At 39.9% G+C, this 23,247-nt stretch overlaps 1 protein-coding gene and 1 pseudogene across 1 annotated transcript; both read left to right on the plus strand.

The window, feature by feature from the left end:
- Positions 1 to 13: 13 nt before the first annotated feature.
- Positions 14 to 22,600, plus strand: LOC149041583 (uncharacterized). The gene is made up of 21 exons (XM_089180892.1): positions 14 to 41; positions 281 to 355; positions 544 to 603; positions 4,028 to 4,093; positions 4,364 to 4,426; positions 5,648 to 5,713; positions 6,390 to 6,440; positions 6,742 to 6,807; positions 7,266 to 7,334; positions 7,920 to 7,985; positions 8,449 to 8,514; positions 8,807 to 8,872; positions 9,024 to 9,074; positions 9,549 to 9,614; positions 10,206 to 10,259; positions 11,572 to 11,733; positions 12,252 to 12,329; positions 12,516 to 12,583; positions 14,749 to 14,841; positions 16,091 to 21,567; positions 21,882 to 22,600. The coding sequence occupies exons 1-21, from the start codon at positions 14 to 16 to the stop codon at positions 21,940 to 21,942; spliced, it is 6,852 nt and encodes a 2,283-aa protein (XP_089037018.1). The 3' UTR covers positions 21,943 to 22,600.
- Positions 716 to 2,345, plus strand: LOC149041584 (uncharacterized; annotated as a pseudogene).
- Positions 22,601 to 23,247: the final 647 nt, after the last annotated feature.

The following is a 23,247-nucleotide window of genomic DNA, read 5'->3' on the forward strand; positions in this document are numbered from 1 at the left end:
GTTTGCACCGATGATGGACAGAAATTCCATGTCTGATATGGGTACTTGATCATACGCCAGATATCTTTTATTTGATGTGTTGTGACAAACTAGACGTAAATTTATACTTAACTAAACTATTAACACTCCTTCCTCTATGTGCCCCCGCCTAAACGAAAACTTATACTTAACTAACCTGAGCTAAACTTAAATAGACAACAGACCTTGCAGATGCATTAAATTAAAATTAACCAAGAACGCACTTAACTGAACTTATATTAGATACAACTTTTGGTCATAGTTTCAGCGGCAGACAAAAGTGAAGCTTCCTCAAGCGATAACGGAGTGGATTGTGGTGCTTCTTTGTTCATAGCAGGTAAATAGGACTGACTTGGGTTAAAATCAAACATATTCATAATAAGAATATATCTCTAATGGACTCCCTATAATTTACTGTTTCATGACCAAGGTGGTCCTAGCTGGGAAGTTGGGTTGAGTTGTCCCCTCGATCAGTTGATGACACAAAAAAGAATGAAAACCATTTCGTTGTAATTTCATTGACAGACAAAAGTAAAGCTACTTCTGATGAGAAAAAAGTGGATATGAAGGATGCTCCTTTAGTAGGTAAGTTAGGAAACACAGAGATATCAAAGTCCTTAAAAGACTGAGTTAAGTGGAGAATTTAAAATACAAAGATTATTTCCTGAAAATCACTTGCGCGCATATTTCACCAAGTATGTGGGGATACCGGGCAGACTGGATTTTGACCAAGGAGTTTTTGAATATTGAGTTACCGAGACGAAGTCGAGGTCTATAAAACGAAAGAAAAAAGAGCTCCAAACGCTATTACATGTCATCCCTGGGTTGAAACCATTTACTGTACTACGTTCACTTGGACGACAGAGCGAAAGACTTACGAATGACTACATCACCTACGCAAGCACTGTCAGACGAATACGACAAAAGCTCTGGTTTTATCACAGCTGTAAAGATCACGACCTTGTTCCGGCCGGGCTCAAACTTAAGTCCCCGTCGAAAACATTGGAGGCCATCCAGATCGTCAAGGCCACCTGCAGACGACTGGTCAAAGCGCGGATAAATGATTGCCACAGAAGCCTCAAACGCTACAAAAAAAAGACGCAACAACTACACGACAAACTGAAACAACTGATACCTGCTGAATTACTTGACACTGTTACGACTATTGCCGACAAACGAGCCAACAAAGCGATTGAATGCTCCCGTACTGGGAATCAACAGAAACTGACACGACTTTTACGCAACAAAGAATAAAGACGAAGTAGACCGGACGACAACTGGGTAAGGAACATCTCTTCCCGTCCCTTAGACAAGAATGAAACTCGCGCACTGTCATACGGACTGAAACACTCAGTTACACCGAAGGGGATACCGACCGAGGCTATTGTTGATGCGGCTCTGTCTCGGCAAAGAGAGCTATCTGAGTCTACTAAGGATAACACCAGATGTGGAATTACTTCCACTATACAATCAGCGTCACAACATGGTAGCAACTTGACTAAAGACGAACAACATGCCCTTAAACGATTGAAAAACGACAAGGACAAAACCTACGAAGAACTCAAAAGTGACCCGACTCCTGCGCTTCAACGCAAACTTAACAGCACATTACTGACACTCAAGAAGACAAACGCCATTGACACTCAACACTACTATCGACTCAGGTACTCAGTACCACAGCCACCGAAACTTTACGGTCTGCCGAAACTACACAAACCTGGTTTCCCAATTCGACCCATTGTTTCTTTCTAGGGTTCTCCGACATACCAACTGTCCAAGTACCTGACAACAATACTACAACCGCTCACCGACAAATCCAGACGTAAACTACAATCCACCGAGGACTTCATTAACGCCACTAAGACTCTACACTGGGATACCTGACGACTACAAAATAGTGTCATTTAATGTGAAATCGCTTTTTACAAGTATTCCACTTCAACTGGCACTACAATGTACTGAGACTGCAATCCTACAATCTACCGACCCTCTACTGCTACCGACAGAGGACATTATGGACTTACTAAACCTTTGCCTTACGTCAACTTATTTTCAGTACAACGGTAAACACTACAAACAGTTACACGGTACAGCTATTGGGTCTCCAGTTTCTGTTTTTGTAGCAGAAATTGAGATGCAGAACATTGAGGAAAGCGCCCTTACGACTTGCCGACAAACGATACCGCTTTAGTTACGCTACGCCGACGATACTTTCACCGCCGTACGACACGACGAAATCGACGCATTCCACCACCTCCTTAACGAATAAAAAACTGACATGCAGTTTACTAGAGAGGTCGCAGAAAATGGCAAACTACCTTGTCTAAAACTGCCCGGTAAGCCGTGACGACAACTCACTACAGACAACTGTTTATAGGAAACCGACACATACCGACAGAATACTGGACGAGTCATCCTATAGTTCGACATCACACAAAGCCACAACTACTAGGACTCTTACGCGACGAGCGCAACTAGTATGCAACACGACAGACAGCTTATCCGACGTACAAGTACCTTGACCGTGTTTTTCTAGGAACAACTACAACGAAGACTTCATGCAACGTAACACTCACCGACCTACTACTACTACCGAAGCTAACGACAACACATCTCTTACGACTACAGCAACTATACTGTACATTAAGGGCATATCTGAGAACATCTCGCGCATCCTACAACCATTCAATATCCGCGTCGCTCACAAACCTATCACCACACTACGTCAGTTACTGACTTGAACGTCAAAGACAAAGACGAACCGGGGAACAGACAGAGAGCAGTGTATAAGATTAATTGCTCCGACTGCCACGCCTCCTACATTGGTGAGACTGGCAGAAACCTCACAACTAGACTGACTGAACACAAACGAGCGACGAGGAAAGGCGATGTCACCAATTACGTTGCTAAACGTCACCGACTTACGAACCACACTATTGACTGGGACTCTGCCTAATGCCTAACCTACAGCACCCACTACTTTCAAGGACTGAACCTAGAAAGCTGGTTTACCAACTTGGGACAGACTCCCCTCAACAGATGTCAATCACTACCGGCACCATACAAACGACTCATTCACGACATTAACATTACAAACGAACGAACAGAACGACCTAACTCCACTAACGGATCGAGACCGACCAATCACGACCGACCTTCGCCACTTGAGTCTTACAGCCAATAACATCACGGCAAGACTGACCAATCAGCTTATACAAACTGGACTAAGAACATTCGACTGACAAAAACTATTCACTTGACTCTGATGATGACTTCTGCTCAGGTTGTAGAAACGTCAGTCACCACTACCGACAACAGTACATCTCAGGACTACACTCACTTGGACGATCAAACTACAGTATTACAGAACTATTACTGTACCTCCAACGATTTTCTAACTACATAAGAGGAAAATGATTTTCCAGACTCATAATAGCAGTTGTTATTTAAAACATTTGCTCGTGCATTTTTTTTTTAGTTTCAAAATGTATTTTTGTCTTTGAAATTGAAATAGGAGAAAAAACCCAAATAGACAAGAGGATCAAGAATAATAAAAAAAGTGCTGGATGTTGTAATTTGGATAACAGTTATACTAATTGCTGTTTGGTTTAACTGAAGAGGCGCAAGTTAAGTTAGGAGCAGGAGAAAACCAGGTCTTTGCAGACAAATCATTTGCAAACAAAAGAAAAAAAACTGGTGAAATGTGTTTAGCGCCGATCTTTTACCACAACTCGCAAAAGGAGTTTCTTTTTTCTTTTAATGGGCAAATATTTATCTATTTTGATAGTCTAACAGGAAAGTTTTCAACTAGGCTATCACGAAAATTCTAACTGACCGTTAATGGTTTCCTTTTGTAACATTCATTATTCTATGACTTTTATTATCCTGTCAAATTTATCAAGAACAATTCTGATAATAGTAATGATGATAATGATAGCACAAGTGACGAATAGCAACAATGATAATGGTGAGGATGATCATTTAAACAATCTGTTTTTTATAATTTTAGACCAGGAGAAAAGTCAAGTCCTCTCTTCTGGAAAATCAAAGGATTTAGAGATCGGGAAATCAACAGGTACAGAATTTTCCCGTCTCTTGGTGTGCATTTCTTGTTATAATGGCTGGTTGGTTGCTTTAAATCAAAAGTCAGCAGTTAAAGTTAAAGAAATCCAAGAAAAACTTGATTTGAATGATAAACATTCTTCAGGTAAGAGAAATAAAACAGAAAAGAGATAGTAGCAATCTAGGTTTGTAAATCTAAATCTCGGTATGTATTAGAGGTTGAAAAACAAAAGTCATCACAGATCGTGAGTCTTTAAACTATTAATATGTATTGGTATTTCAGTTGGCAAAGAGGACAACATGGAAGCTGATAAAAACCTGGCTGCTGCTGACAACGGTTCCCCAGGTGAGGGAAAAAATGAGGCATTATCAGATTTTTTTTATGATTATAACGATATGATACTACGATTCGAACCGAGCTTTGTAAACTATGATGAGCAAACCGAATATTATAAAATAATTCAAATATTACGCGCGCTCTGATTGGCCATAAAACCATTTTACATGAGCGTATGTACACACGGTTTCCGTTCCTCTCTCATTAGTTATTTTATAAAAGAAATGTAAAATGATTTTCGTGTTTACATAGCCTGATGTAAACACTTGGGAGGTTGGGAGAACACTCGATAAGCTGGAAACCACTCCGCTTCGCGTCGTGGTTTCATACGCTTATCTCGTGTTCTCCCAACCTCCCACGTGTTTACATCAGGCTATGTAAACACGGAAACCATTTTACATTTCTTCCATCTTGGTATTTCGACAGTCTAACAACCCATTTATCAATTCCACTGTCACAAGTTTAGAGCAAGAATTGTACCTGCGAGAGATGGAATGGCTTTTTGCCTATCACGATATAAAAAAAAGGGGCAGACGAGGAAATTATAGAAGACACATTACTTGACAAAACTCAAAAGTATGAATTTTTTCCCCTGTCATTTCTTTAAAAGACAAAATTAAGGGTACTGAGTCTAAAAGATGCTGCGCCGTTTTAACTAAAATATGCGCAGATCTTTTTTCTGCAAAAAACAGGCAGGCGTTCTTAAACAAGATTTTCGGCACCGAGACGAAGGCGAAACCCATAAAAACTGAAGAGAACATTTAATTACGAACAGAACTAACAAGGAGCAGTTTAAAAGATCGGCCATGAGAAATGGTGATGTCAACAATCACATATCTGAACATCGTCGACTAGAGAACCACATTATTGATTGGGACTTTGCAAGACGTTTAACCTATAGCATGAATTAAGTTATACGACTGACCTTCGGAAGCTAGATTACCTACTTAAGGCAGATTCTTCTCAACAGAAGAGTAAAAATCAAGAGAGTGAGTGGAACACAAAAAAACTATGATAGGTCACGTTTGCTCTGACGAAGGGCTAACGCTCGAAACATCAGCTTTGAAACTCTTAAACGCTGGTCAATTTACGTTATCAGCTCAGCTTATGATACCTAATTACCCTGTTATACTCACCCACCGACGCAGCACCATAGTTCTTATAGAAACTTTCCCCATTAATTACAGGTCATAACTAATTATGTTATTATCATCACCCGTTTCGTTTTAGTTATCACAGCGACACAAGTTGAGGCAGCTGAAGGAAACGAGGACTTTCCTTTCAACAACTCATCAGGTGAGAAATCGATTGTTGATCAGCTTTTTTATACGTACCATGACACAAGAGCTCGCCTTGGAAGAGTTTCTCAGCAAACAGGGTAACTTATATCATTGAACGTGCTAAAACCTTCGTAATCCAATCCTAAGGGTTTTCGCTCCAATTTTTATGCATATTCTTTCTCTCGTTCCGATCAATATCGTCACCAAAGTCAGTGTTTTTACCATTTGCACCAAATTATGGCCCAAAAACTTGACCAACTTATCAGTCCTCACTCATCACCTGAAAGCCTCAAAACTGTCGTTACCATTCCAGAAAATCTTCCACTATCCGACTCAGAGCTAAAAATCCGTCCTCAGTAAGAGCTTTAATTTTGTTACCATTTTTAAAACCGCCGACGAATTTTTAACTAAGCAAGACGTCGAAAGATTTCTTTGCGCGTTCAATTTCATAGGGCCTTTTTTTCATGACAAAGAGGATGATTCTATTAGATTAGAATAGTCTGATCAAGATAGAAAGTCTAACTGAACTCCCTCAGAGGGCCAGTCCGCATCTTTATATATTTTTAATTCAATAATGTTTTCACCAAGTAAATAGCAATAAATGAAGTCAGTGAGTAAACAAACAATGGATCATTAACCAAAAGTGTTCTTAGTTTAAAGGTAACTGATTGCTTTTTGTTTCATGATTCAAGGCCAAATTGCATTAAAGAAGGAATCAGATGGCAATGATGACAAATTAATAGGTACAAGAAATAAGTGTAACACTCAGACAGTTTATTAGTTAGTTATTTCAAATGAAACGTTTCAAGACAATTGAGCGTTTTAAAGATTGAAAACTGACAGAATGAGTAGTTTTCTATGGGTTGATATTAAGACAGAAATAACCAAGAGATTCTTTCAGAGCTGTAAGCTACACAGTAACGGAGAAATTTATTTACTAAGGGGAAAACCCCAATAAAATATCAGAGGATAGTGAAAATTAATAGAAAAGCTTTTCAAATATTCCAGTTTTTATGACGAATGATATCCTTTGTTTTTTTTGAGTTACCAAAGAGGCCCAAGTTGAAGAAGCCGAAGGAAACCAGGACTTGACTGACAACAGTTCATTAGGTGAGAAAAGCAGTTAAATGCCTTTCAGAAATCGTTCACTTGTGCAGACTTTGCACCGATGATGAACAGAAATTATTGAATATATTGTTAATTAACTTATCGTTCTGAAATTTTTCCTGGTCCAGCAGGTCTAAATACTCGCGGCACTCCTTACTTGTTTGTAATTTCCCCGCCCATAGGATACCTCTTCAATGGGTTCCATGTCTGATATGGGTACTTGACCATGCGCCAGATATCTTTTATTTGATGTGTTGTGACAAACTAGACGTAAATTTATACTCAACTAAACTATTGACACTCCTTCCTCTATGTGCCCCCGCCTAAGCGAAAACTTATACTTAACTAACCTGAGCTAAACGTAAATACACAACAGACCTTAGAGATGCATTAAACTAAACTTAACTAAGAACGCATTTAACCCAACTTATATTAGATACAACTTTTGGTTATAATTTCAGGGGCAGACAAAAGTGAAGCTTCCTCAAGCGATAACGGAGTGGATTTTTATGCTTCGTTGTCCGTAGCAGGTAGATAGTACTGACTTGGGTTAAAATCAAACATATCCATCATAGGAAAAAATCTCTAATGGACTCCATATAATTAATTGTTACATGACCCAGGTGGTCCTAGCTGGGAAAAGTAAACAGAATCTAAGATAATGAAAACATAAATAGTAGCCATAATATGATGATGTTGATGACCGTGAAGACAGTGATGACGATCATTCAAACCTTTTTTTTTTTAATTTTCGACTTGGGGAAAATTCAAGTTTGATCATTTGGAAAAATAAAAGATTTAGAGATCGGCAGTTCCGCAAGTACAGAATAAAACTGTAAATAGTGAGGAAGTATATTGTAATCATAAGTCTGGTTTATTATTTAAATTTTGGTTTGAAATGAATTAATAGGTAGCCGCATCTAATTCAATGATCTAATGCTTGAGAACTCAGAAACACTGAGGGTGAAAAGAGTGTAATTATTTTTCTTGATGTATCATATTTGACGTTCTATATAAAGTAGGGAGATTAATTTCTATAAATGTATTATTCTTCATTGTTTAAAGGAAAAGTCCAAAGCACAACCCAATATGTTTGATTCTTTCCTAATTTTTAGCTACTTCGGAAGGGAAAGATTCAGCAAACCAAGAAAAGGTGAATTTGGAGGATGAGCTTTTATCAGGTGAGAGAGATGAAACAGCAAATGACTGGCACTTCTCAAGTTTGTGAGTGAAAAAAGACCTATGAAAATAATTAAAACACAAACAACTGAATCATTACGGCTAAAAGTTCTCTTTGCTCAAAGTAAAATCAGCAAACAAACAAAAAAATGGCGAAATGTGTTTAGCGCCGATCTTTTTACCACAACTCCCAACAGAAGTTTTTTTCTCTTTCAATGGACAGATACTTATCTATTTTGATAGTCTAACAGGAAAGTTGTCTACTAAGCTATCATGAAAATCCCAATTGACCGTAAATGGTTTCCTTTTGTGACATTTATTATTCTATGACTTTTATTATCCTGTCAAATTTATCAAGAACAATTCTGATAACAGTAATGATGATAATGAAAGCACAACTGATGAATAGCAACAATGATAACGGTGATGATCATCATTTAAACAATCTGTTGTTTATACTTTTAGAGCAGGAGAAAAGTCAAGTCTTATCCTCTGGAATATCAAAGGATTTAGAGATCGGCAGTTCAAAAGGTACAGGATTATACCTTCTCTTGGTGTGCGTTTATTGTTATAGTGGCTGATTTTTTGAGCGTCTTGGTTGCTTTAAATCAAAATTCAGCAGCACCTATTTTAATGGTTAACAGCAATAAAAAGCAACAATAAGAAAACCTTGGGCCAAAAAAGGCTACATTCATTTTTTTTGACGTATTGTATTTATAAACGTATTTGGTGGTTGCTTTCTAAAAATTTATTATCCTTCATTGTTTTCAAACAGTTTCCAAAGCACAACCCAATGTGTTTAATTATTTTCTATTTTTTTAAGGTTCGTCCGAAGAAAAAGTTAAAGCAATCCAAGAAAAACTGGATTTGGATGATAAACTTTCTTCAGGTGAGAGAAATAAACAGAAAAAAGATAGTGGTAATTTAAGTTTGTGACCACTGAATACAACACGCGCGATAAAATCAAACATAACGTCGAAGAAACTGAACTCTGAAAGTGTTCTTCGTTCAAATAAATTTGTGTTCTTCGCTATCTCAAGATCATTTTACATCCAAGAAGGAATCAGATGACGATGGAAGCAAATCAAAAGGTACAAGAGATCAATGTAAAACTGAATAAATGTAAGCGTAAGTCCGAAATTAAATCAAAATCCGAATCCTGGTATATGTATTAGAGGTTGAAAAAACAAAAGTCATCATAGATCGTGAGTGTTTTAATTATTAATATGTATTGGTATTTCATTTGGAAAAGAGGACAACATGGCAACTGATGAAAACGTGGCTGCTGCTGACAACAGTTCCCCAGTTGAGGGAAAAAATGAGGCTTTATCAGATTTTTTCTATGATTGTAACGATCAGTGAGTGGAACAAAAAAAACCACGACGGGTCACGGTCGCTCTGACGAAGGGCTAACACTCGAAACGTCGGTTTTTAAATTCTTGAAACGGTGAAATTACCCTGTTATACTCTCCCACCGACGCAGCAGTTCAGTTCCTTTAGAAACTTACCCCACTAATTACAGGTCACAACTCATTATATTATTATTATCACCCGTTTCATTTTAGTTATCAATGAGACACAAGTTGAGGCAGCTGAAGGAAACGAGGACTTTCCTTTCAACAACTCATCAGGTGAGAATCGATCGCTGCTCAGCTTTTTTGTATGTGCCATAACACAAGAGCTTGCATTGGAAGAGTTTGTGAACAAATAGGGTAAATTATATCATTAAACATACTAAGACCTTTTTCATCCAACCCTTAGGGTTATGCATCTTCTTTCTCTCATTCCAATCAATATAGACGCCAAATGAAGCGTTTGTAAACATTTGCACCAAATTAAAGCCCAAAAACTTGATCAACTCATCGGTCCTCACTGATCACTTGAAAGCCTCGAAACTGTTGTTACCAATCCAGAAAATCTTCCACTTTCCGACTTAGGGCTAGAAATCGGTCCACACTAAGGGCTTAAATTTTATTACCATTTTTAAAACCATTGACGAAATTTTAGTTAAGCAAAACGTCGAAAAATTTCTTCGCGCGTTCAATTTCATAAAGCCTTTTTCCATGACAAAGAGGGTGATTCTAACAGATTAGAAATCGGTACGGTTGTCCATTGGGATGCCAAAACAGATATTCCACTTCATCATGGGTCACTAAAATGGAAAATTGGTTCAGTTGTGACACGCGCAAAAGATATCTTACATATCTTCGTTATAATTTCAGAGAACAAAACTTCAGATGATAAAGATGTGGATCTGGACGACGACCCCTTAGTAGGTAAGTGAGAAGACTAACGTGTTCCACAAGACGTAAGATAAGACAATCTGTAGTCATCTACTGTCCTTCTAACACTCGGAACAATTCAACCGTAGCTAGTAGAACGCTTTACGATTGAGTGTCGTAAAAGCGAAACTAAAGCAGCAAGTAACGAAAAGGAATTACTACAAGGAGCCGATGAGAAATTTAAGTGGAAACAAGGAAACTGAGCATACCTGACGCGCAGGAAAACAAGAGCGACCCAGCCGCAATTCAACTTGTTATATTTTTTATGGAGGGTAAGTTTCTAGAGAAACTGTGGTGCTGCGTCGGTGAGGGAATATAACAATATAATATTTGGTTTTATCAACTGAGTTGATAATGTAAAATTTGCTACCGCAAAAAGTTTCAAAGCTGACGTTTCGAGCGTTAGCCCAGTTCGTCAAAGAGAATGACAAAGGGCTAACGCTCCAAAAGTCAGCTTTGAACTCTCTATGGTGGCCAATTTACGTTATCAACTCAGTTGATAATACTACATTACCTAGTTCTAGTGTGAAATCTGACTGACTGCGTGAGAGGCGCAAGTTTTTGAGCAATCCTTAAGCGAAAGGAAAATCAAAGCAATCCAAGGTTATTCTCTACATTCAGTTGGAAATTTCTCTGTCGGAACGTTGCTGAAGATGAATCAAGAGTTTGAACTGATTTGGTGTAAATTGTCCATCTCCCGTCTAATAGAACGAAGTTGTTGAAAGGAAAGTGAATCTTTTTCCGAGAGTAACTTTGATCACCATTCTACTGCGCGAGAAAACATAGTCGCACTAGCCTTTCTTAAAAAAAGAAAAGATCTATTGAAAAAGTGACGCACGCGTCTTGAAATACTCATGTGATGGAACGCTATGAACAGCATCTGCAAGAATGGCAAAAGAGGGCATGGTAACGAATCCTGCGATCTGATTGGTTTTTTACCCGGTCAGTATTTTCCTAGCTCTGCCCAGGGGCAACGGTTACGCTTTCGCGAGTCGCCGAGTACATTCCTACTTTCCTTGCAATTTTTTATAAATATATCTCGTTTTGCCAACTGGGCAGTACTTGAAGCAAAGACGTCGGTCACTACCTCAAGCCGATAAATAACTTATTAATCCTCTCTTTTCTCTCTCTCAAATCACTTCGGTTGACAGAAAAATATCGGTTTAAGAATGAATTGTATAAGCAATAATGTCATTACGTTGGTTGACAAGCGGCCTAAAAACCGCCTGCAATTAATTTTAATCGTTTGGGTATTGTAAGTAATTAGTCATAACGAGTAATATTCCGGTGTTTCCTGTATTTTTAGTGAGAGCAAAGGATTGTTTTCAGCAAGGTAACAAAGAATACAGACAAGGAGATTTTCATAGAGCGCTACAACTGTACACTGAAGGACTTCAGCTAAACTGCAAAGATAATCGGCTGACAGCCAGACTCTACAATAACAGGGCAGCAGCTCATTTCCGTTTAGGTATGGAATTTCAACGTTCAATTATTTATAGTTTACTTAAAAGTTCATCTTCAAAGAGTCCTGTGGTCCCATTTTATGCTAATTTTTCTGATCGTTTATCTATCACTCCAAATGAGTTAAAGGACATCCAGTAATATAACGGCTACTCAAGATAAAGACTCCAAATCTTGTGACCTATAATAAACCGAAATCCCCGAGAAGAGCTTTATATCACTCACGACCCTCTTTAATTTCACGTCGAGCGTTCAAGTTCAAGTTTTAGGTCCTAATGGTAAAAAAGGGGAAAATTAATAAACTAATCCCGTTATCACCTGCACTTCCCATGTGTATTCTCCTCACCAAACCCTCCCTCCTCCCGCAACCGCGTTATCGAAGGTTATATGAGGGGGCCCAAGTCTTTCCAAGGTGAAAGCAAACCTCGAATTAGTTGTAAAGAGTCCTGTTGAAAGGGAGTCGGTTACTCTTTTTGCAATTCTATCGAACGCAAATGACCGGTTAGCTCTAAATCCCTCCTTTAGAAAACTTTGAAAACAGCCTAGATGATGCCACAGTTGCTGTACAATTGGAGCCAACTTTCATCAAAGCCTTGGAGAAAGGTGAGTTTAATTTTAGTCGCCATTCAGTGGCGATAGCTCCCTGGCTACGTACGTTCAAGTAGATGTTTCTGGTTCAAATCTACGCGGTCACGCACCATAAATCTTCATTTGTGAATTGAAAATGCCAATATTTTGGCTTCTCAAAGAAGGCACTTAGCTATTTATCACTAATCCTTATTTTTATAGGAGCTGAAGCTTGTGTGCAGCTTAAGTTGTATGATGAAGCAAAGATCTGGTGTCATAAAGGATTGGCCGTATCCTTTGAAAAATACATTCGTTTCTAAGACGTAAAAAAACTCCAGTGATTACCACTTTAAGCTAACTTAAGAAAATCTAGTGCAAATTTAAGACGTCCAATGATTTTCAAATTTTTCAATTTTGATTTAAAAGCTGAATTTTCGGTGGTCTCTAGCTGTCAGTTTCAGTCACTTTTCCCGGTGAAATATGAGTATGATTTATGTTAATGCCATTAAAACCAGTTCTTACACCATTTCCTGCTAACAACGCAAATTATATAACCCGAAATAACTAACGACAAATAGTAAAAGACTTTCCCAAGATGATATATTACTATAGAATGGATATGATCGTACCATACAGCTATTAATGATGCCAAACACTGACAGCTGTTAATGTCTTTTCCAAAAGGCAACGCGACGAAAGGCACTGCTTGTCGCCGTTGAGAATCTGACATGTGAAAGAAAATTCTATCTTATCAGCAGCCTCGCTAAGATTCATGTTTGTCCAGTTTTTCACGCGTTAATGATTCGAACTTGTTATTCAAACAAATTGCCCTGCGGACGTTTCAAATTCCCCAGTATTTTACAAATGTACACGAGGAAGAGGCAGTCAGCGTTTCGAGCTCATTATTATCATTATTATCTTCCCCCTCTCGCTCTCTCCTAACGGAATCAAGCCTCTCCCTCTGGTGACCAGTAATTGTAATGCGTTGTATTAAATTGCATCTTGCTCACTTTCATTGTTTTGAAATCTTTTAGTTCCTCGAGAACATAGCTATTTCGGGGGCGTTTCCAATATCATCTTATCTGCCCTCTTAACTCGGCACCAGGTCTCGGAAAGAGACAGTGAGCAAGTTAACTATCCAGTCACTGTATCCTCCCCCATTTTGAGATAAAAACGATGCTGCTGAATAAATAATGATATCAATTACAAATGAAATGCATAAATCCAACTGTTTCAAAAGGTCATCACACTCAGTGAAAAACCAAGTGAGCTTGAAGGAAAAATGTGTCTACGCAGAGTCACGACTTGAACGCTTTGTTCGATCTCTCTCTCTCTCTCTGGTCCATTAAAGACAATCTTTTTCTCCTTTTGCCAATTTCGACACTGTAGATCTCCTCTTCGTGGCTATACACCTCGTTGCTGTTGCTCAGCTCTTTAATTTCTTGATCTTCTGTCGTTCCTGGTCTCTTATCCCGTCTACATCAAAAGGTTCCCTTTGGATCGTGCACACGCGTTACACTGGGTAACGTAGTAATTAGGATCTTTTAATCTCCTTGTCATCATGATTCTTGTGTTTTCACAGTTTTATCGCAATATCTTATGATTTGTTCAGGAATGTTATCCAAAACCAAAGCCTCCTCAGCTGTTTTCCTTCCTTTCTTAAACGGCTTGGTCCAACCCTCATCAACATTCATTTCCTTTTTGTCTGGCTATTACGGTTGTATCTAATCGTCTTTCTTAGTCTGTGTGACGATAAAAGCCCTGATCCACTCGATTTCCTTCATAGCTCGTTATTGGTGGTCCCTTAATTGCTCTTAAATTGAAAAGACTTTGAAACTTCTTGTCAGTCATGATTGCCCTTTTCCTTGTGTCCCACCGAAACATAACATAATCCTTAATTATTCAACCTTGTTGATTACATTTTTTTTTACTCAGTAGTCTTTGGAACGCGGCTCTTTTACGAACGTTGTTTTTTTTTCTTGAAGTGAATGGATACGGTTTCACTTCGTTAAAATTAATGTAAATGAGCATGGAGTAACAAGTAAGGGACCGATATTTTAGGCAAGGCGAACAATTAGAAATGAAAAAAGGGGGTAATTTTCCAAAGACACTGTGGTGCTGCGTCGGTGGGAGAGTATAGCAGGTAATTTAGTGTTAACAACTGAGTTGGAAACGTAAATTGACCACCGTAAAGAGTTAAAAGGCTGAACAATTAAAAAAATCTGACAAGTGTGCGACTTAATCGAATCACTGTGTGAACTGCAGAGCAAAGTTATCAAGATTGACAATTTTGTAAGAAAGGTGCTTTCGTCGAGTTCTCAAAAGCCGAAAAGGTACTCTGCAGGTAGAAGTCTTGCAGTGTCTAATAGACTTTCTCCTAAAAACTGGATGAAACACCCTCCCTAAGCATTCCACCTTTCCTCTCAGCAGTGTCATTTGACTTAACGCATTGAAGATGGACGATAATAGTAAAAGGTTGCGTCATCTATTAAACAAGTGTGGTAGTGAGACAATCGCATCCGGCGAGATAAAGCCACAGCAAGTAAAGGTAAATCTGACAACCATTACCTGAATTTTTCTTTAAATAGAACTGATTAGGCAACCAGAAACTCTAAAGAGGTTAAAACTTGCATCTCGAGTTCACAGGTCTTGGTCGAGGGGCCAGTAACGAAAATCACGAAATTATATCGCTTAATCGTTACGACCGCAGGGGCCAATATTTTTCCAGTACTCACTCAAATAAAATCATCAAAACGGGGTTAGCCAAATCCCGAAGTCTTCTAAAATATACGTACGTTCTAAAGATTATAAATCGAAAAATTCTTATGGCTAGAACAAAAGCCTACCTCTCTGTCTCTGTATTTTCTTTGGAGTCTAGTCACATTCACAAATTTAAGAACCTCGTTGAAAATCCACATCCAGAAAGGAATTCAGAGGAATTCTGTGCGAGTGGTTCTCATGGCCCAATTACAGAGGTGTAATAGGGAAAATACTTATTTCTGGCCTTTTTTAAAGACCTCGTTCGAACCTAAAACCTAAGGACTAAATAAGTGCGTAATAAAACTTAGCGACACATTTCCAAACCATAAGGGAAACTCAAACCAGGAAAGGAGATGAATTTTATTCGTTTGTTTGATCGCGACATTTCTACTGCAATACTGCTAGTCTTCATTAGGCAGTGAGGTCGCTTGTTTACGTGTCGCTATGTGTAGCGCGTTGCTTCGTTGCTATTGGTGCATTTCGATCCTCATTATTATTCCGGTTGTTAGATGGTGTTCCCTCATAGGTCCTCATTAATCGGCAGTTGTGGAGTCTGATCGTCGAATAGACACTTAAAAATACCACGCTGCACTGACTGAGGTTGGTGGGTGAATCCCTCCACTGGTACACACGTAGGGTTAAAGAGGCTATCCATATAAGACTTCATCTAAACAACATCAGTGGAGATAGTGGAATCAAAATTCACGAAGCTTGGATACTCACGATCAAACAACACAATAGCCGATCAAAGAGGACCTATGAGGGAACATCATCTAACAACCGGAATACTAATGAGGATCGAAATGCACCAATAGCAGCCGACTAACGTGCTACAAATGGCTTAAGGGGTAAGTTGGCCACCGTACAGAGTTAAAAGGCAGACGTTCAGAGCGTCAGAGCAATGAAGACTAGCAGCATTGCAGTGGAATCGTCGCGATTAACATCCAAAGTGACTTTATCGTGAAACAAAGGAATTAATTTCATCTTTTATCTTGCACCACGATGAACAAAAAACCTATTTTATTACATCAAACCAGGAAGTAGAAATTGCCAAAGATCTGGGAGATCAGACTGGAGAAGGAAGGAGTTATGGCAACCTTGGCAATGCTTATCTTGGTCTAGGACAGTTCAAAACAGCTATCGACTACCATAAACAACATCTAGAAATTGCCAAAGAGGTGGGAGACAAGGCTGGAGAAGGAGCAAATTATGGCAACCTTGGCAGTGATTATCATTGTCTAGGACAGTTCAAAACAGCCATCGACTACCATAAACAACATCTAGAAATTGCCAAAGAGGTGGGAGACAAGGCTGGAGAAGGAAGGAGTTATGGCAACCTTGGCAGTGCTTATGGTAGTTTAGGACAGTTCAAAACAGCCATCGACTACCATAAACAACATCTAGAAATTGCCAAAGAGGTGGGAGACAAGGCTGGAGAAGGAACGAGTAATGGCAACCTTGGTATTGCTTATAATTGTCTAGGACAGTTCAAAACAGCCATCGACTACCATAAACAACATCTAGAAATTTCCAAAGAAGTGGGAAACAAGGCTGGAGAAGGAGCGAGTTATGGCAACCTTGGCAGTGCTTATCTTGGTCTAGGACAGTTCAAAACAGCCATCGACTACCATAAACGTCGTCTAGAAATTGCCAAAGAAGTGGGAGACAAGGCTGGAGAAGGAGCAAGTTATGGCAACCTTGGCAATGCTTATCTTTGTCTAGGACAGTTCAAAACAGCCATCGACTACCATAAACGTGTTCTAGAAATTGCCAAAGAGGTGGGAAACAAGGCTGGAGAAGGAGCGAGTTATGGCAACCTTGGCAGTGATTATCTTTGTCTAGGACAGTTCAAAACAGCCATCCACTACCATAAACGTGATCTAGAAATTGCCAAAGAAGTGGGAGACAAGGCTGGAGAAGGAAGGAGTTATGGCAACCTTGGCAATGCTTATCATTGTCAAGGACAGTTTGAAACAGCCATCGACTACCATAAACAACATCTAGAAATTGTCAAAGAAGTGGGAGACAAGGCTGGAGAAGGAAGGAGTTATGGCAACCTTGGCAATGCTTATCTTGGTCTAGGACAGTTCAAAACAGCTATCGACTACCATAAACAAGATCTAGAAATTGCCAAAGAGGTGGGAGACAAGGCTGGAGAAGGAAGGAGTTATGGCAACCTTGGCAATGCTTATCTTTGTCTAGGACAGTTCAAAACAGCCATCGACTACCATAAACAACATCTAGAAATTGCCAAAGAGGTAGGAGACAAGGCTGGAGAAGGAAGGAGTTATGGCAACCTTGGCTGTGATTATCATTGTCTAGGACAGTTCAAAACAGCCATCGACTACCATAAACAACATCTAGAAATTGCCAAAGAGGTGGGAGACAAGGCTGGAGAAGGAAGGAGTTATGGCAACCTTGGCCGTGCATATAATTGTCTAGGACAGTTCAAAACAGCCATCGACTACCATAAACAACATCTAGAAATTGCCAAAGAAGTGGGAGACAAGGCTGGAGAAGGAAGGAGTTATGGCAACCTTGGCAGTGCTTATCGTAGTCTAGGACAGTTCAAGACAGCCATCGACTACCATAAACAACATCTAGAAATTGCCAAAGAAGTGGGAAACAAGGCTGGAGAAGGAGCGAGTTACGGCAATCTTGGCGTTGCTTATCGTAGTCTAGGACAGTTCAAAACAGCCATCGACTACCATAAACAACATCTAGAAATTGCCAAAGAGGTGGGAGACAAGGCTGGAGAAGGAAGGAGTTATGGAAACCTTGGCAATGCTTATAATTGTCTAGGACAGTTCAAAACAGCCATCGACTACCATAAACAACATCTAGAAATTGCCAAAGAAGTGAAAGACAAGGCTGGAGAAGGAAGGAGTTATGGCAACCTTGGCAATGCTTATCATTGTCTAGGACAGTTCAAAACAGCCATCGACTACCATAAACAAGATCTAGAAATTGCCAAAGAAGTGGGAGACAAGGCTGGAGAAGGAAGGAGTTATGGCAACCTTGGCAATGCTTATTATTGTCTAGGACAGTTCAAAACAGCCATCGACTACCATAAACAACATCTAGAAATTGCCAAAGAGGTGGGAGACAAGGTTGGAGAAGGAGCGAGTTATAGCAACCTTGGCAATGCTTATCATTGTCTAGGACAGTTCAAAACAGCCATCGACTACCATAAACAACATCTAGAAATTGCCAAAAAAGTGGGAGACAAGGCTGGAGAAGGAGCGAGTTATAGCAACCTTGGCAATGCTTATCTTGGTCTAGGACAGTTCAAAACAGCCATCGACTACCATAAACAACATCTAGAAATTGCCAAAGAGGTGGGAGACAAGGCTGGAGAAGGAACGAGTTATGGCAACCTTGGCAGTGATTATCTTGGTCTAGGACAGTTCAAAACAGCCATCGACTACCATAAACAACATCTAGAAATTGCCAAAGAGGTGGGAGACAGGGCTGGAGAAGGAGCGAGTTATGGCAACCTTGGCAGTGATTATCTTGGTCTAGGACAGTTCAAAACAGCCATCGACTACCATAAACAACATCTAGAAATTGCTAAAGAGGTGGGAGACAGGGCTGGAGAAGGAAGGAGTTATGGCAACCTCGGCCGTGCATATAATTGTCTAGGACAGTTCAAAACAGCCATCGACTACCATAAACAAGATCTAGAAATTGCCAAAGAGGTGGGAGACAAGGCTGGAGAAGGAAGGAGTTATGGCAACCTTGGCAGTGATTATCATTGTCTAGGACAGTTCAAAACAGCCATCGACTACGTTAAACAAGATCTAGAAATTGCCAAAGAGGTGGGAGACAAGGCTGGAGAAGGAGGAAGTTATAGCAACCTTGGCACTGCTTATCATTCTCTAGGACAGTTCAAAACAGCCATCGACTACCATAAACAACATCTACAAATTGTTAAAGAAGTGGGAGACAAGGCTGGAGAAGGAACGAGTTATGGCAACCTTGGCAGTGATTATCATCGTCTAGGACAGTTCAAAACAGCCATCGACTACCATAAACAACATCTAGAAATTGCCAAAGAAGTGGGAGACAAGGCTGGAGAAGGAAGGAGTTATGGCAACCTTGGCAGTGCTTATGGTAGTCTAGGACAGTTCAAGACAGCCATCGACTACCATAAACAACATCTAGAAATTGCCAAAGAAGTGGGAAACAAGGTTGGAGAAGGAGCGAGTTATGGCAACCTTGGCAGTGCTTATCTTGGTCTAGGACAGTTCAAAACAGCCATCGACTACCATAAACAACATCTAGAAATTGCCAAAGAGGTGGGAGACAAGGCTGGAGAAGGAGCGAGTTATGGCAACCTTGGCAATGCTTATCGTAGTCTAGGACAGTTCAAAACAGCCATCGACTACCATAAACAACATCTAGAAATTGCCAAAGAGGTGGGAGACAAGGCTGGAGAAGGAAGGAGTTACGGCAATCTTGGCATTGCTTATCGTAATCTAGGACAGTTCAAAACAGCCATCGACTACCATAAACAACATCTAGAAATTGCCAAAGAAGTAGGAGACAAGGCTGGAGAAGGAGTGAGTTATGGCAATCTTGGCAATGCTTATCGTAGTCTAGGACAGTTCAAAACAGCCATCGACTACCATAAACAGGATGTAGAAATTGCCAAAGAAGTGGGAGACAAGGCTGGAGAAGGAATGAGTTATGGCAACCTTGGCAGTGCTTATCGTAGTCTAGGACAGTTCAAAACAGCCATTGACTACCATAAACGTGTTCTAGAAATTGCCAAAGAAGTGGGAGACAAGGCTGGAGAAGGAGCGAGTTATAGCAACCTTGGCAGTGATTATAATTGTCTACGACAGTTCAAAACAGCCATCGACTACTATAAACAACATCTAGAAATTGCCAAAGAAGTGGGAGACAAGGCTGGAGAAGGAGCGAGTTATGGCAACCTTGGCAATGCTTATGATGGTCTAGGACAGTTCAAAACAGCCATCGAGTACCATAAACAACATCTAGAAATTGTTAAAGAAGTGGGAGACAAGAATGGGATTGCCCAGGCCCTTTGTCGTCTTGCTACAAATTTTGAAAGGCAGGAATGTCTCCAAACCGCCCTCGACTATTATATTTCTGGTAGAGAGATTTTTAATAACGTTCGGGCTAGTTTTCTGTTGCACGATAACTGGAAGATTTCGTATCGAAATGTTTGCAAAACAGCATACAATGGTGTTTGGCGCGTACTTTTACTGAAGGGTGAACACGTTAAAGCTCTTCTCGCTGCCGAGGAGGGACGTGCACAAGCTCTAAGAGATATCGTGGATTTAAAGTATAGCTTTCGACAAACCCTCACGTGGTCGAACTCTAGGAAATGCTCTGATTGTCTTTCATTAAGAAACGTTTCATCAGATGTAGTTTTCCTAGCAATTACTGGACCTTACATTGCTTTGTGGACTATTCGGAACGGGGAAGTCGTTCAATCGAGAATAAAGCATGTGAACAACTTTCTTTACCAACGTGAATTAGAAGTTTACATTACCTCTTTGAATAAGGCTGCTTCCTCGCAAGTTAGTGCAAGGGCTGCTGTTGAATGGGAAAAAAGTTCAACTCAAGTGGGCCGAGATGAAAAAGGAACGAGCGATGGTTCTCCGCGAAACGCGACGACTAATGCCCTGTGGAAGCTTTATGATATCATAGTTGCTCCTATCGCAGATCTGATTGATGGAGATGAGCTTGTATTTGTTCCTGAAGGTCCACTTTGCTTGGTGCCCTATGCAGCATTGGTGGATTCGAATTCAAGGTATCTGTTCGAATCTTTCAGGATTCGAGTAATTCCATCCCTAACCATTTTAAAATCAATCTCAGACTGCCCGACAGAATTTCACAATAAAACCGGTGCACTGCTCGTGGGTGATCCATGTTACAAGCAAGTCCTTTATCAAGGTGATTTGTTGAATCAGCTGCCGGGTGCAAGGAAAGAGGTGAAGATGATTGGAGGAATCCTCGGTATTGCTCCTCTCGTTGGAGGGGAGGCGACAAAGGAAGAGGTATTTAGACGAATTTCCTCTGTTGCGTTGGTTCACATTGCAGCGCATGGTAAAAAAGAAACAGGAGAGATTCTCTTGGCACCAAACACAAGTAGGACAACCTGTCAAGCTGAAGAGGAAGACTATCTACTGACAATGAGAGACGTGTTACGAGCCGGGCTGCGAGCGAAACTGGTTGTGCTAAGTTGCTGTCACAGCGCTTGCGGTGAGGTTATGGCCGAAGGTGTGGTTGGCATTGCGCGAGCGTTCTTAGGTGCCGGTGCTCGATCGGTTCTGGTATCCCTGTGGGCCATTGATGACGATGGTACTCAGGAGTTCATGAAACATTTCTACGGAGCGCTGGAAGAAGGCAAGGGTACTAGTGAAGCTGTCAATCAAGCCATGAAGTGCATGAGAGAGTCTGAAACGTTCAGCAAAGGGTATTACTGGGCGCCATTTGTACTCATTGGGGACGACGTGAAACTGGAATTAACGGAAATTAAAAGGTATCCATCGTAAGTATGCCTTTAATTTTGCTCAATCAACGAAAAGTGAGATGTTAATTATCACCTTTTTGTTCCTTGAGGTCAAACTCAATTTCATGTCTTTTATCTTCATTGCGTTCCTGCAGCCGAGGTAGAGGGTGCGCAAGGATAACACAAAACAGAAAAATACGTTTCTCGTTGACTTATTGCACTGCCTGTTGTTAATGCCGAGACTCGCAGTTTTTCTTTTGTAATAAAGCATGGCACTTAAATTTAATTTTTCGAGGAATTCAAGAAAAACATTCAATTTTGCGGCTCTTATACTTTTCTTGTAGGTCATCACTGATGGATTTGTTTGAAGACAAGAGGAGACCCCAGGCGTTTGGTACTGACTAATGACAATCAAAACAACCAGAGGCATGCGGGGTGACAAATTTAATGTTACGCGGCGTTGAATTGAACTGGTTGAATCATTAAATAAGCCGCATTGAGGCTATAATCAAATAAGCGATTTGTTACCATATCATTTAATGATAAACTGCCAAGTCAAATGGTTTAGTTTTAAAAGGAGATTTTTTGCGGAGATTGAGTGGTGTTGCGGCCATGTTTAAGACAAGTTATGCCGAGAAAACCTTTTAATTAATCTCACATGGTCTTCGTAAGGATTATGCAGCGATGTTTTCTAAATCATAAGTTAAATACGAACCTTTATGGCCATGTGAGTTGTGTATTTCAATTTCATGGCTCCAAGCATCACCCAAGACCAAGTTTAACCTTTGGTGTTTGGCATATCTTACCTTTGAATTTTTAACTTGTTGTACGTTGTACTCGTGATTGCTTTTTTTTACATGCATTTGGACATGCATTTGATACATTTTGACTCACTGGATTGATAACTTAATTTTTTAATCTTGAAGCCTTTGCCAGCTTGGAAGAAATGTACTATCCAAAATGACTAGAACAGGCATAAATCATGAACTGTGGAAAAAACGGAGTCCATTGATACTTACTTGGTACATAATCCAATTAAAATCCATTTCAGATCTTCGTTTCAGTTCTTCTTACTGTTTTTGCTTATTTCACGCAGTTTTCGCTCGGAAAATTGAGTGAAAAAGCAGGCGATGTTTTTAGATTATCACTCTTCTGCTTGATATTGCAAATTTAGAGTAAAAAGAACTTCTGAAAGAACGAAAACTAGAACACTATGAAATTCATATTCTGTTACACCCCTTCACTGTCTAAACTTTTCCCTTTTGCCCAATTAATTAAACAGGCTGTTAAATTACAAGGATAAGACCCACACCACACGTCTATTTCACTCGGAGGAGAGGAGCTGGTTCGAGTGAAAGAACGGTCAGCTTAAAAGGTCATTAAGTCTAAAACGAAATCTCCGTGTTTTTCCTACCACCCTGTTAAATAGGATACATTCCGCTAGCGACCATGACTGTGCTTTTAAATTGCAGCCAAGTAGTTTTGCTCACCACTGGTTCACATGTTTCACACCAAATAAGCGGGGCTAGATTTCTGACACTTATCGAAATTTCAGGGTAGGGGCGCGGGCTCATTTCCTGAACAGCGAATGCTTTTCGATTCCAAACTGAAAATTGTTTACTGACAATTTGTTCTATTGACTTGCTCACCTAGACTTAGGGAAACATTTCAACTCTTTAACCCCTCGGAGCTACTATCATGTAATGTCTC

Source organism: Pocillopora damicornis, chromosome 8 (genome assembly GCF_964200805.1).
Source record: "Pocillopora damicornis chromosome 8, jaPocDami1.2, whole genome shotgun sequence".
Taxonomy (NCBI): Eukaryota; Metazoa; Cnidaria; class Anthozoa; order Scleractinia; family Pocilloporidae; genus Pocillopora; species Pocillopora damicornis.